The sequence below is a fragment of the Pristiophorus japonicus genome, chromosome 4 (assembly GCF_044704955.1).
Source record: "Pristiophorus japonicus isolate sPriJap1 chromosome 4, sPriJap1.hap1, whole genome shotgun sequence".
NCBI lineage: Eukaryota > Metazoa > Chordata > Chondrichthyes > Pristiophoridae > Pristiophorus > Pristiophorus japonicus.
Window position 1 is genome coordinate 158,816,351 of NC_091980.1, and position 16,114 is coordinate 158,832,464.

At 45.1% G+C, this 16,114-nt stretch overlaps 1 protein-coding gene across 2 annotated transcripts in view; it reads right to left on the reverse strand.

Annotated features, from left to right (window-relative positions):
* LOC139263132 (coiled-coil domain-containing protein 9-like) overlaps positions 1-16,114 on the reverse strand; it is a 367,644-nt gene that overhangs the window by 332,918 nt on the left and 18,612 nt on the right. For both annotated transcript variants that reach the window (XM_070878722.1, XM_070878724.1), the window contains one exon: positions 523-561. In XM_070878722.1, the coding sequence (XP_070734823.1) occupies positions 523-525 (3 nt within the window). In that variant the 5' untranslated portion in view covers positions 526-561. The remainder of the gene's footprint in view (positions 1-522; positions 562-16,114) is intronic.

Genomic DNA, 16,114 nt, shown 5'->3' on the forward strand with positions numbered 1-16,114 from the left:
CCCCCTCCAAGATGCTAACAGGGGCCTAAAATCCAGCCCAGGCTCTCTCATACACACCTTTTAGTAGCTGGCTGCAAATGCATTGGCAGAATTCTCTTGGCCAGGAAGCTTCTTCAAATGAAGAAAAGAATTGGAAAATAATAGCCCATTCCCCCAAAATAAAAAGCTGTGGAATAGATTGATGTGAAAAAGATCAGTAAACCAGAACAGTCATACACTTTCCATAAATGAATGAAGTGTATAGAAACTTCACCTACCATTCATGAAATCTCCAACCAAGAGCCTTGTCCAAAACAAACTAAACTAAGCAAAGCTGTTTGGGAAGACACTGACAAACGTCAGATACTATATCTATGGAAGCTCTAAGAGGAGGGGTGATATGCATACTGCCACACCAGCAAGACTGGCCAGTATTACTATTTGTGAGAATCGGAATTTTTAAAAATTCCAAATGGATCAGTACAATCTCCCCAAATAAATCACGCAAGATTAGTTGCGTGAAAGCATTTCTTGCACACTTACCATCGCTTCCTACTCTTCATGTGTCCTTCAAACTTCTCCCTACAAGAATAAAATTTAAAATTAGCACTACATTATTAAATGCTATGTATGAACTGCTGCTGTATGTGAAAAGTGTTTAAGCAGAAACATGAGACGCTCAACTTAAAAAGGACTGCAGAGGACCAAGTGCCCTATGTCCCAACGGTTACAGCCTCCCAGTATAACTTGTGTGAAGACCACAACCTGGAGCCCCAGTTTAGAGGATGGAGAAATAGAAGTACAAAACACAAGGGGGGGGAGGGGGAAATAAAGAATTATTTATGCAAAATTAAAAATTTGTTTCGAACATGCACTCTCCTTTCATAACAAAAACACTCAAAAAAAAAATTCCATAATCAAAATCGTGAATTTAATTGCAATACTGTGGTAAACTAAGTTACATATATAAAAGTACTGGTCCAAATTTTGAAATCATCGAACTAAAATGGTGACTTAGTAGCAGTTTCTTACCATTTCAGTTACTGTTTATCCAAATGACCTTTTTCTTAACATATCCTACTTTTTTCATCCACTAGAGCAAAGTAACTAGAATATCTGTACAGGTATATCTCGAATCCGGCTGTCCGAAAACTGGAATTGTCCTAAAACTGGACATTTTTGAGGCGGCCAAGTTGGCGACATCGGGTGGCGAGGGACGAGGAAACCGGTATAAAACAGTAAAAAGCGCAGCGTCGGGAGGCCACGGGCGGCGAGAAGTGGCGGACAGCAAGGAGCGGAGGATCGGCAGGCGGTGAGGAGCACCAACAGTGAGGTCCAAAATCTGGAAAAATCCAAAAACCGGAAGGTCTCAGTCCCGAGGTTGCCGGATTACAGACGTATTGAATTTCTTGTCTGAAATCCGGAGACGTTGTACCTGCATTACTGACCTCCATCCCGCTATTTAGTTTGGTCAGTCCTATACCCTTTCCTCCCTCCACTCCTAACCACATCAATTCTAACAAATGATTCTACCTGAAATGTTAACTGGTTTTTCAGGTGACGACTAAGCTTCATGAGTAGATATTTAGTCCACAACCTGTTCTGTATTTGCAAACACAAACTTTTATATAAAAAGACTGAAGCATATTGTCAATTACTGGCACCCCTCAACCTACCTTTCAACTTAAAAGGATTTTAAATTTCAATTTATCAAAACATTTTCTTTTCCCAATAATAAAAAGCTGCTTTCACAACTGTGCGATGAAAATGCAACAAATAAAGGGACCTCGATTCAAGATATCCATTCTGTCCATTATGACATTCACAAAAATGAACTGCAGCTCGCCCCAATCAGGTGGACTTGTCTGCCTGTAAGGGTATGTTTTTCATTGATTATAAATAATCAAAGAATGTTTCCTCTCCAACATATAGTGAAGGCCGTCCCTATTTAATCTATAATTAGATAGCAGGACTAACTTGCTGCTCCTTAAGACAAGAAGCAATGGGACATTAATAATTGGAGACCTACAAATACTGGTTCAGTATTGTCTAATTTGCTTACAAAGATTTTACCAAAGAGGCTAACTGATAGTATAGCGTTAACACTTGACAAAATGCTTCAAAGCAACAGTGTAATGAAAATATTACATCCCAGTACAACATTATAGTTGTTGCACAACTCAATAAGGAAGAATTGGCAGTAGTTTTGTGTGCCTAATGAAGTAATTCAACACAACAGTCTTCTGATGTTGTCTATGGCCTCTGATGACAATGACAATTCCTAAAGAAAGTAAAGGAAAGCCTTGACTGTATTCTGACACCTTGGCCACGCTGAAACGGCAACGGTCAAAATTGGTATGTTTGCTGTTAAAAAGGAGTCAAACAAGGAGAACCTCTCTTCCTCTTACTATTATGCTATCTCATTTGCCTTGTTCACTTGAATAACCTGGATCTGACTTTAGACCAAGTCGGGATATTCTCAATTTAAAAGTCACAGATCTTGCTTTTACTAATGGTAACTTAATTAGCAGCACTATCAAAATTATGACAAAGAACATCAATCTTGCAGTGCATATTGTAAAACAAAAAGGTCTTCAGAGATGGTTTACATTTCAGAGTGGTTATATTCTCCCTTGTAGTATTGAGGAATAATTTGGTGCAACGGTTGGTCTCTTGGTGGGGTTAAGTACCAACAGACAGATAGCAATGCTGAAAGACTATTAAAATCTTTGGAAGACCATCTAATAGCAATCTAGAATGTGTCCATTATCAGCATTAACCATTTGATGGCCCTTGATATAATTTTAACATTATTCTGCATTCCTCTACTTGAGTGACGACATAGCTCAAAATGTCTATCAGGAGAGTGTTTAGAAGTCTCATCGAAACATAGAAAATAGGTGCAGGAGTAGACCATTCGGCCCTTCGAGCCTGCTCCGCCATTCAATAAGATCATGGCTGATCTGGTCGTGGACTCAGCTCCACTTACCCGCCCTCTCCCCATAACCCTTAATTCCCTTATTGGTTAAAAATCTATCTATCTTTGACTTGAAAACATTCAATGAGCTAGTCTCAACTGCTTCCTTGGGCAGAGAATTCCACAGATTCACAACCCTTTGGGAGAAGAGATTCTTTCTCAACTCGGTTTTAAATTGGCTCCTCCGTATTTTGAGGGTATGCCCCCTAGTTCTAGTCTCCCCCACCAATGGAAACAACCTCTCTGCCTCTATCTTGTCTATCCCTTTCATTATTTTAAATATTTCTAGAAGATCACCCCTCATCCTTCTGAACTCCAAGGAGTAAAGACCCAGTCTACTCAATCTATCATCATAAGGTAACCCCCTCATTTCTGGAATCAGCCTAGTGAATTGTCTCTGTACCCCTTCCAAAGCTAGTATGTCCTTCCTTATGTAAGGTGACCAAAACTGCACGCAGTACTCTAGATGCGGCCTTACCAATACCTTATACAGTTGCAGCAAGACCTCCCTGCTTTTATACTCTATCCCTCTCGCAATGAAGGCCAACATTCCATTTGCCTTCCTGATTACCTGCTGCACCTGCAAACTAACCTTTTGGGATTCATGCACAGTGGCGCAGCGTAAGCGTGCTGGGCCCATAACCCAGAGGTCGATGGATCGAAACCATCCTCTGCTAACTGCAATCTTTAATGTGGGTGCAACCAACACTTGCACTGCAACTAATTCCACCAAAAAGAGTTTCATGCACAAGGACCCCCAGGTCCCTCTGCATCACAGCATGTTGTAATTTCTCCCCATTCAAATAATATTCCCTTTTACTGTGTTTTTTCCCCTGGATGACCTCACACTTTCCGACATTATATTCGATCTGCCAAACCTTAGCCCATTCGCTTAACCTATCCAAATCTCCTTGCAGCCTCTCAGTCCTCTACACAACCCGCTTTCCCACTAATCTTAGTGTCATCTGCAAATTTTGTTGCACTACACTCTGTCCCCTCTTCGAGGTCATCTATGTATATTGTAAACAGTTGTGGTCCCAGCACTGATCCCTGTGGCACACCACTAACCACTGATTTCCAACCGGAAAAGGATCCATTTATCCCGACTCTCTGCTTTCTGTTCGCCAGCCAATTCTCTATCCATGCTAATACATTTCCTTTGACTCCGCGTACCTTTATCTTCTGCAGTAACCTTTTGTGTGGCACCTTATCGAATGCCTTTTGGAAATCTAAATACACCACATCCATCGGTACACCTCTATCCACCATGCTCGTTATATCCTCAAAGAATTCCAGTAAGTTAGTTAAACATGATTTCCCTTTCATGAATCCATGCTGCGTCTGCTTGATTGCACTATTCCTATCTAGATGTCCCGCTATTTTTTCCTTAATGATAGTTTCAAGCATTTTCCCCAATGATAGTTTCAAGCATTTTCCCCACTACAGATGTTAAACTAACTGGCCTATAGTTACCTGCCTTTTGCCTGCCCCCTTTTTTTTTTTAAACAGAGGCGTTACATTAGCTGCTTTCCAATTCGCTGGTACCTCCCCAGAGTCCAGAGAATTTTGGTAGATTATAACGAATGCATCTGCTATAACTTCCGCCATCTCTTTTAATACCCTGGGATGCATTTCATCAGGACCAGGGAACTTGTCTACCTTCAGTCCCATTAGCCTGTCCAGCACTACCCCCCTAGTGATAGTGATTGTCTCAAGGGTCTCCCTTCCCACATTCCTGTGGCCTGCAATTTTTGGCATGGTTTTTGTGTCTTCCACTGTGAAGACAGAAGCAAAATAATTGTTTAAGATCTCAGCCATTTCCACATTTCCCATTATTAAATCCCCCTTTTCATCTTCTAAGGGACCAACATTTACTTTAGTCACTCTTTTCCGTTTTATATATCTATAAAAGCTTTTACCATCTGTTTTTATGTTTTGCGCAAGTTTACCTTCGTAATCTATCTTCCCTTTCTTTATTGCTTTTTTAGTCATTCTTTGCTGTTGCTTAAAATTTTCCCAATCCTCTAGTTTCCCACTAACCTTGGCCACCTTATACGCATTGATCTTTGATTTGATACTTTCCTTTATTTCCTTGGTTATCCCTTCTCTTGCCGCCCTTCTTTTTCACTGGAATATATTTTTGTTGCGCACTATGAAAGAGCTCCTTAAAAGTCCTCCACTGTTCCTCAATTGTGCCACCGTTTAGTCCTTGTTTCCAGTCTACTTTAGCCAACTCTGCCCTCATCCCACTGTAGTCCCCTTTGTTTAAGCATAGTACGCTCGTTTCTGACACAACTTCCTCATCCTCAATCTGTATTACAAATTCAACCATATTGTGATCACTCATTCCGAGAGGATCTTTTACGAGGAGATCGTTTATTTTTCCTGTCTCATTGCACAGGACCAGATCTCAGATGGCTTACTCCCTTGTAGGTTCTGTTACATACTGTTCTAAGAAACAATCCCGTATACATTCTATGAATTCCTCCTCCAGGCTACCCCGTGCGATTTGACTTGATCAATCGATATGTTGGTTAAAATCCCCCATGACTACTGCCGTTCCTTTTTCACGTGCCTCCATTATTCCCTTGATTATTGCCCGCCCCACCGTGAAGTTATTATTTGGGGGCCTATAAACTACGCCGACCAGTGACTTTTTCCCCTTACTATCTCTAATCTCCACCCACAATGATTCAACATTTTGTTTATTGGAGCCAATATCATCTCTCACAACTGCCCTGATATCATCTTTTATTAACAGAGCTACCCCACCTCCTTTCCCTTCTTGCCTATCTTTCTGAATCGTCAGATACCCCTGTATGTTTAATTCCCAGTCTTGGCCACCTTGCAACCATGTTTCTGTAATGGCCACCAAATCATACCCATTTGTAATGATTTGTGCCGTCAACTCATTTACTTTATTTCGAATGCTGCGTGCATTTAGGTAGAGTGTTTTCATCCTAGTTTTTAAACCATGATTTTTAATTTTGACCCCTCCTGCAGCCCTTTTATATTCAGTGGCCCTTTTTGTTTCTTGCCTTTGGTTTCTCTGCCCTCCACTTTTACTCATCTCTTTTCTGTCTTTTGTTTTTGTCTCCTTATTGTTTCCCTCTGTCTCCCTGTATTGGTTCCCATTCCCCTGCCATATTAGTTTAACTCCTCACCAACAGCACTAGCAAACACTTCCCCCTAGGACATTGGTTCCGGTCCTGCCCAAGTGCAGACCGTCCGGTTTGTACTGATCCCACCTCCCGCAGAACCTGTTCCAATGCCGCACGAATTTGAATCCCCCCCTTCTGCACCACTTCTCAAGCCATGTATTCATCTGAGCTATCCTGCGATTCCTACTCTGACTAGCACGTGGCACTGGTAGCAATCCTGAGATTACTACTTTTGCGGTCCTACTTTTTAAATTTAGCTCCTAGCTCCCTAAATTCGTCTTGTAGGACCTCATCCCTTTTTTTTAAAACCTATATCGTTGGTACCTATATGCACCACGACAACTGGCTGTTCACCCTCCCCCTTCAAAATATCCTGCACCCGCTCAGAGACATCCTTGACCCTTGCACCAGGGAGGCAACATACCATCCTGGAGTCGCGGTTGCGGCCGCAGAATCATCTATCTATTCTCCTTGCAATAGAATCCCCTACCACTATAGCTCTCCCACTCTTTTTCCTGCCCTCCTGTGCAGCAAAGCCACCCATGGTGCCATGAACTTGGCTGCTGCTGCTCTCCCCTAATGAGTCATCCCCCTCAACAGTACCCAAAGCCAGAAAACCTGGTATGCTTGGCCATTTAAAAAAAAACACCCAAGGAAGATCTGAGGAGATCAAGAGGTTATGGACAAATATCACACTTGCCCCACCGCCCGCGCGCCCCCCCCACCCCCCCGCCATTCCCACCCATCTTGCTGTATATTGGTTTACAGAGAGGAAAAGTGGGAAAATGAATTGGAAAGCCGATGAAACACATTGCGATCAAACATCAAATCAGTGTGTCGACATGTCACATTCATGCTTGAAAAGTTAGAGTCTTGAGTAACTGGCTTATGCTGAAAGTACCTTTCAACAGAGACAGCTCATCAATGCTTTACTTCTACAGACATTTCCTGCCTAACGATCGAACTTCTGGAATGGATAACAGGCTTACACTATCTCAAAAGATGCACCACCACCTTCATTACCTCCAAGCTCAACTTTTACAACACTCTCCTTGCCGACCTTCCAAACTCCCCGCTACATAAACGGCAATTCAATGACCAGTCCACCAACCACATCCTGTCCACACCCACTCCTCCAATCACAGCCATTCTCACAGACCTCCACTGTCTCCCAAAGCAGTAAATCAACATCCTTGTTTAAAAGTTAATTCACGGCCTTGCAACGCTGCCCACCCCCACCTTTGCACTTCCTTTGGTTCAGATGCTCATACACAACCTTCACATTTTCAACATTAACTTCTTGTTCATCTCGCCCTCCCTTCACTCTTTGGTGGCAGAGCCTTCAGTCTTAGCCCTATACTCAAACGCTCTCCCTGCACCCCTCCACCTAGCTATCTGCTCACCTTCAAAAACCTCCAAACAAGATTATGAGGAGGCTTGACAAGGTGGATGCAGAGAGGATGTTTCCATTGGTGGGGGAGAATAGAACCAGAGGGCATGATCTTAGAATAAGGGGGCGCCCATTTAAAACTGAGATGAGGAGAAATTTCTTCTCTGAGGGTTGTGAATCTGTGGAATTCGCTGCCTCAGAGAGCTGTGGAAGCTGGGACATTAAATAAATTTAAGACAGAAATAGAGAGTTTCTTAAACGATAAGGGGATATGGGGTTATGAGGAGTGGGCGGGGAAGTGGAGCTGAGTCCATGATCAGATCAGCCATGATCTTATTGAATGGCGGAGCAGGCTCGAGGGGCCTTATGGCCTACTCCTGCTCCTATTTCTTATGTTCTTATGTAAATTATTTAACCATGCCTTCAGTCTATGCCCCTAACTACTACTATTAATGCCTAGCATCTGTTATTCCCTTCCTTCATTGTTTACTATGTTAAAGACATAAGCAAGTGCAAATTGGTGGTGTTGAGATGTGGAGAAAAATGGAAATCTAGTCAGTGTCCATTCCTGAAAAAAGATATTCATATTAAAAGGCACGAGGTGATTTTGGGTTGATAGAATATGAGCTTCTGGATGGCAGACATTTTGAGCCACACATTGCCCAAATTAAAATCAAAATTATGGTGATCAGATGTTCCCGTGGTTCATGTGATATGGATGCCACACAAAAATCAGCTACCTAAGTAAGAGAATTAAGTTGAAAAAGCATAAACAAGCATTTCAAGAGAACACAAGAAAGCAAAGTTAGATTTTTGGTGATAGAAGTAATAAGAAATGGAGAAGTCCTTGACACTGAGCATGAGAGAAGTGTCAAGACAATTACTGGGCTTTCCAAAAATTACTATAATGTTGGATATTCAGGCAATATCATCACAATTTTGTGCAAAGCCCAGTAATGATTTTCTAGACAATTCTCATGTTCAGTGTCAAGGACCACGATAGAAAGCCAGCCTTATTTCCACAAAGCAGTACAACTTTATATACACAACTCTGGTAATGTAGCATAGCCCAGAGTTGAACAAACCATCCTGTACTTTTCTTTTGGTAATGACAAGAGTCCTGTCATATTTGCCGAGCTTTCAGATAACAAGGAATGTTGAACGTAGATTTTAACTTGATTATGAATCAATTTACATGCCCCGCTACAAAATTAAGCAACATTTTGCGAATTCTCCTAACACAGGGTAATAACAAACCCAGACCAATGTCCATATCACAAAAGATGAGATTTTGTCGACCCTCAGGAGCTTTTGCTTGCTTACTTCTACAGACTGTAGTGAAGAACTGGCAGAAAGCTGATAAATACATCTCTCCGCCCGGTCAATGGGCTGGAAAATCAACTCCTATCCCCAGAAACAAAGCGCTGGAATTTGCCAGCACTCAATCAATTAAGTACTTTGTGCACACCAAGCTCCCACAAACAGCAATGTGATAATGACCAGATAATCTGTGTTTGTGATGTTGATTGAGGGATAAACCTCACATTTCCCACATTATACTCCATACCCCACCACCTTGCCCACTCACTTAACCAGTCTATATTCCTTTGCAGGGAGGGAGGGAAGGGGAGGGAGAGAAGGGAGGAATGGAAGACTTGCATTTATATAGCTCCTTTCACGACCACCGAACGTCTCAAAGCATTTTACAGCCAATGAAGTACTTTTGGGGTGTAGTCACTGTTGCAATGTGGGAAACACGGCAGCCAATTTGTGCACAGCAAGCTACCACAAACAGCAATGTGATAATGACCAGATAATCTGCTTTTTTGTTATGTTGATTGAGGGATAAATATTGGCCAGGACATCGGGGATAACTCTCCGGCTCCTCTTCGAAATAGTGTCATGGGATCTTTTACATCCACCTGAGAGAGCAGACGGGGCCTCGGTTTAACGTCTCATCCAAAAGATGGCACCTCCAATAGTGCAGCCGTCCCTCAGCATTGAAATAGTTAAGAGGGTGTTTCAAGGTAGTTGAACAGCATCTTACCACCTACTAACCATTTTTCCAACTTTTTCACGAGGTTCCCGACGCTCAGGGATCACGTCAGGTAAGTAGGTCGGGTTTTCAACAACTCTCCATTGCTTTGAATAGGTGACAGCTGCAAAAGTGGTATAAAAGCTACCATTTCACAGCTGTTCACGTGCCAATGTTAGAAGCTAGAGCCTTCAGGATTTGGAATACACTTTTCAGCTTTAAGGTGGTTGGAAGTGTTTGGAATAAACTCTCTATCCAGTGTCACCTTCTTGGAGTAACCTCTCTCACCACTGACAGATCGCTGTAGTCACCTCAACTTCAGCTGCCATCTATTCCAGCAGCATTGGTGCCTTTGAAAAAAATCTCACCTTGGTCCTCAGAATCCCACCACGATCAGCCCCAACATCACCACCACCAAGCTACGCCATAATCACCTGATGCTGCATAGGACACAAGGCATCAGTACATGACCACATTGCTGCCCAGTAGGCCAGGAATGGCTTCATCATGGCCACATTTACTTCACTTAATGCTGTACACCCTGACTGCCATGTGATGTGCCAGGTTGGCACTGTAAAGTTCTGACCCTGCAGTACAGACTTATACGAGGCACATGCTGAAGTCAAGGTCACTCTGGACCTGCACCTTTATTTCACAGCTCTCGAGTGCCACACTTGCCTGAGACCTGCCTTTATATACCTGTGTGGAAAAGGTATGCAGTGTCTCCTGCAAGTGTACCCCTGGTGGTAAAGTATGCCTGTGGTTACAGGTCATATCTAGTTACAGTCATGTATAGCATGGTAAGATAGTTATATACAGTAGTGCGAGATACATGACATCACCCTCCCCCAAGGTCCTATTGCCTTTATAGATTCAGTCTCTCAGGTGGTCTACGCTCTCGCGTGGAGCATCTTAGTTGTGGTTCAGTTGTTTACCTTGGTGCCTGTTTTTCTTTCGGTGTGATTGCTGGTATCTCGCCTGAGACTGCCCTTTCCTCGGGTTGTTCCCTCTGTCTGTCCACCAGGTGTGATGTGAGTTCCACATTGTAGTCTGCCTCTGGTTCTGCAGTGTTGTTGGTGAATCTACTTTTACTTGGTCTACATGGCTCCAGCAGGTTTGGCCATTGTCCATTTGTACAACCAGTAGCCGGTTTTCTTCTTTGCCTGTTACTGTCCCTGCAAGCCATTTGGGACCCCTGCTATAGTTTAGCACAAACACTTTGTCCCCTATCTCATTCCACCTCCCCCTCGAATTTCGGTCATGGTACTCAGTTAGCTTCCGGCGCTTTGCCTCAACAATTTCATGCATGTCTGGGAGGATTAACGAGAGCCTAGTCTTTAAGGTCCGTTTCATCAACAGTTGCGCGGGGGGATCCCCAGTCAACTAATGCGGATGAGATCTGTATGCCAGCAGCAGTCGCGACAGGTGGCTCTGCAGCGTGGCACCTTGGATAACGATTTGCACTGCTCGCTCCACCTGGCCATTGGAGGCCGGCTTGAACGGTGCCGTCTTAATGTGATTTATGTTGTGGTCAACTATAAAATCTTGAAATTCTGCGCTGGTGAAGCACAGACCATCATCACTGACTAATAGGTCAGGAATTCCATGTGATGCAAACATGGTTCTAAGGCTGTCCACAGTGGTGGAGCTGGTGCTCGAGTTTAAAATGGTGCACTCGATCCACTTTGAAAATGCATCGACGACTACGAGGAACATTTTGCCCATGAATGGGCCCGCATAGTCTACATGCACCCGCGACCACAGTTTGGTGGGCCAAGGGCTTAGGGAGGCCTCCCTGGGGGCATTACGGAGTTGTGCACAAATGGTGCACTGCCAGACGCAGAGCTCCAAGTCCGAGTCAATGCCAGGCCACCAGACGTGGGATTTGGCTATGGCCTTCATAAGGACGATCCCCAGGTGCTCGCGGTGGAGCTCCCGGACAAACGCCTCTCAAGGGCATAACTACTCAGCTGCCCCACATCAGGCAGTCGGCCTGTAGTGATAGTTCATGCATGCGCCTATGGAAAGGTTTGATCTCCTCGGGGCAGGCATCGCGAGCCTCTGCCCAGTCACCAGTTAAAACACATCTTTTGACTAAGGATAACGTGCGGTCACTGGACGCCCAGGCTCTGATTTGGTGAGCCGTCATGGGTGAACCTGTGGATTCAAAGGCATTGATTGCCATGACCATCTCACAGTCCTGTTCATCGGACCCTTCCATGGTCGCCAGGGGTAGCCTGCTAAGCGCGTTGGCACAGTTGTCTGTGCCTGATTGTGTAGTCGTAAGACGCTAGCATGAGTGCCCACCGCTGAATGCGCGCAGAGGCCTTGCACTCGATCGGTTTCTAACGCGAACTTGGCCCCGAAAAGGTATTGGTGCATCTTTTTGACACCATACCCGCAAGCGAGCGCCTCCTTCTCAACCATACCGTACCCGCGCTCCGCCCGCGAAAATGACCTGGTGGCATAAGCAATGAGTTGTAATTTACCCGCATCAATGACATGCTGTAAAACGCACCCGACCCCATACGCTGACGCATCACATATAAGAACTAGCTTTTTAACCTGGGTCAAAAAAGGCTAAAACACTGTTGGAACATAAAAGGTTGCGTGCCTTATTGAAGGCGCGTTCTTGGGCGTCCCCCCAAAACCAATCGCACCCCTTTCTGAGTAGCACGTGGAGAGGTTCCAGCAGCGTGCTCAAGTTCTGCATAAAGTTCCCAAAGTAATTGAGTAGCCCAAGAAAGGTGTGCAGTTCCGAGACACTCCGGGGCCTGGGTGCCAGACGAATTGCTTCAGTTTTGGATTCTGTTGGGCGGATTCCATCAGCGGCAATCCTTCTGCCCAAAAATTCAACCTCGGGTGCAAGAAACAGACACTTGGATTTCTTAACTCTTAGCCCTACCTGATCCAATCGACTTAGTACTTCCTCCAAATTGCGGAGATGGGAGTCGGTGTCCCTTCCCGTGATGAGTATGTCACCTTGAAACACAACCGTCCCCGGGATGGACTTGAGCAGACTCGCCATGTTGCGCTGGAATATAGCAGCTGCCGACCTGATGCCGAATGGGCATCAATTGTATATAAAAAGGCCTCGATGTGTGTTGATGGTGGTGAGTAGCTTAGACTCGATCAGTTCTTGCGTCATATACGCAGATGTGAGATCTAGTTTCGAGAAAAGTTTTCCTCCAGCCAATGTGGCAAATAGGTCCTCTGCTCTCTGCAGCAGGTATTGGTCCTGTAGGGAGACTCTGTTTATGGTAGACTTGTAAATCCCCACAGATTTGTATGGATCCATCAGGCTTCATGACGGGAACGATAGGACTTGCCCAGTCGCTAAATTCCACGGGTGAGATAATGCCTTCCCGCAGAAGCCGGTCCAGTTCGTGTTCAATCTTTTCCCTCATCACATAAGGCACAGCTCTAGCCTTGTGATGGACCGGTCTGGCATCCTGTGTGATGTAGATTTTAACTTTAGCCTCTTTGAAGGTGCCCACACCTGGCTGAAAGATGTTCAAAACAACTTAGAACTGTTGAGCAGGAGGTCCATTCCTCTGACGACATGGCATGATCATCATCCCATTTCCAATTTAGTTTTGCCAGCCAGCTTCTCCCCAACAGTGCTGAGAGATCTCCGGGGACAATCCACAGGGGAAGTCTGTTCACCGTCCCTTTGTGTGTGACTGAGAGCATGGCGCTGCCAAGGACTGGGACGATTTCTTTGGTATAGGTCCTTAGCTTGGTGTCGATCCTTGTGAGTTTTGGTCTGTTGCTTTTGTGCGGCCACAGCTGTTCAAATTGTTGGACGCTCATGAGAGATTGACGAGCTCCCGTGTCCAGTTCCATGTTGACGGGTATCCCGTTGAATAGGACCCTCATCATTATTGGAGGCGTCTTGTTGCAAGAACAGTGGACATTGATCGTGTTGACCTGCTGTACCCCGGCATCCCGGGCACTGTCCCCACCGTCTTCTGGTCCGCTTTCCGACCCTTCCGATTCGTATACCAGCCGAGCTGCTGTTTTTCTGCACATGCAAGCCAGATGCCCTGTATAGTTGCAGTTTCTGCAAACAGCATGCTGAAATCGACACCCCCCCTTGTTGAGTGCCTTCCCCCACATCTCCAGCACAGACCGCTTCCAGTGTTTCCGAAGGATGAGCTGCGTCTGGCTGATCTCTCGAGCTTCTCTCAGTCTGTAGTTGATTGCTCGTATTGTGGGTTGAAGAGGTGAACGGCCGTTCCTGTGGCCCTTGATGGCTTCTGGCGCCACTGCCTGCTGTTGAAGGCCTGCTCTCCTGCCTTTGTCTGTGTGTGGGGGTAGCGGCTTGTTTCACGCTGTGAATCCCTTGTTCTAATGTTTCGTTAGTTGTCATACCCGCAGTGTAGATCAACCTCGTTTCTTCTTCTCCTGCCAAGAATGTCTGTGCGACCAGTGCTGCTGCCACTCGGGTCAAGTTCTTGGTCTCTATAAGCTTTCAGAATATGCCTGCGTGGCCTATTCCTTCAATAAAAATGTCTCTCAGTACTTCTCTCCTTAGTTCATCGGAGAACTCACATAAACTAGCCAGCCTCCGAAGTTCCGCCACAAAGTCGGGTATGCTCTGGCCCACACAGCGTCTGTAGTTGTAGAACCTGTGTCTGGCCATGTGTAGGCTGCTCGCTGACTTCAGGTGGTCTCTCACCAGTGTGCTCAACTCCTCAAACGACTTGCTTGCTGGTTTCTCGGGTGCCAGCAGGTCCTTCTTTAAGGTGTATGTTTTCAAGCCACAGCTGGTCAAGAGATGGGCTCTTCTATTGTCTGCCTTATCGTCGCCCAACCAGTCTTTGGTTACAAAGCTTTGCTAGAGCCTTTCTATAAAGTCCTCCCAATTGTCTCCAGCATTGTATTTCTCATCTGAGCCATTGGTAGCCACTCTGTGATCCCACGATCCCGTAACTTGTCGCCATTGTTAAGTCCTGACCTTGCAGTACAGACTTACACGAGGCACATGCTGAAGTCAAAGTCACTCTGGACCTGCACCTTTATTTCACAGCTCTTGAGTGCCACACTTGCCTGAGATCTGCCCTTATATACCTGTGTGGAACAGGTATGCAGTGTCTCCTGCAAGTGCAGCCCTGGTGGTAAAGTATGCTTGTGGTTACAGGTCATATCTAGTTAGAGTCATATATAGCATGGTAAGAGACAGTTATACACAGTAGTGTGAGATACATGACAGGCACCACCTCACTCCAACACCATAAAGCATCCTTACAATGCCCAAGTCATTCCTTTCACACTCATCACCATTGTGGGGGTATCCTTATGTCTGACCATTCACTACAACTCACTAAGCCACTTCCAAAGGTGCACACAAATCTGTCCAAGAACACAAAGTATTGAAAACAATGGTTTCAATGTTGGACATTACATTAACAGAAACTTTACATGTGCATTGTCCAAGTCCCTACTCGTGTGTTGTTAGTTGGTATGATTGGACAAGGACGAGGGTCAGTGTGAGGGGTAGCTCGTGAGATGGGGATGTGATAATGGAGAGAGATAGGGATGGGTGGAGGTGCAAGGTAACTTAGTGTAAGAATATGTAGGGTAGGGAAGATAGAGTGATGGGAATGTGATGAGTGACACAGCAGGATGAGGTTGAGCGTGGCTTTGCAGTAACGTTTCGTAATCTACTGAGATAATTGAAAGGTTTGTGTTACTGCAGCCAGGTCCTCTTGACGACATCCCTGCTTGTGCACTCCTGTGCAATGTGCAACCAGGCTGCGTTGCTGTCCTGGGAATGACTCTTCCACCCATTGGAAGGGAAGAAAACATCCGTGTGCTGTAACTCCCTCCAAAAGCATATGGAGGGAGTCATGGGAGAGCCTGGGTGCAGCCGTGCACCTTTGTGCAGTATTTGCAGCACCTCAATGCTGAACACTGACAGCACAGCTGTCAAAATGAATGTGGGCATGGTCCCTTTAAGAAAACCGACTAATGATATGTTATGAAATGACATCATCAGACTCGCTTCCTTTTAATTAGCCGGGGACCTCACAGGGTGGGTTTAACAAACCCCATCAGGGAAAGTCGTGGGGGAAGCAGTCATGAAGCCAGGAGCGGGCTTCGAATCTGCCCCCGACGTCGCCCACCTCTCTCTCCCGCTTCGGTAAGGGAAATCGCGGCCAATATGTGGATATCCTCCATCAAGAGAACCAGGTTACTAGAGTTCAAGGCAGGCATTCGTGAATACTCATCAACAAAACCTACAATGGGGCCTGGCTGGCTTTTGTGTAGAACAAAGGCTGCCTCTTTATAAACCAGCCCTCAGGAATAACAATATGCATCACCAGCACCAGCATAAAAACACAATCAAAACAAGTGATAGAGCCAGTACAAAAACAGACCTAAGGGATCTCCATTCACAGAAGGAATGTGGATTTCCTCCTAACCTAGTTACCTAGCCTGCGCTACGCAAAAAGGTTACTACCAAAATCCCATAAATAGATGATAAAATACAAATCTTTCTATCCATTACAACTCCATCTAGACACTTTGAATATTTAATGCTCCATCTACACGAAGGAGGTTAAATT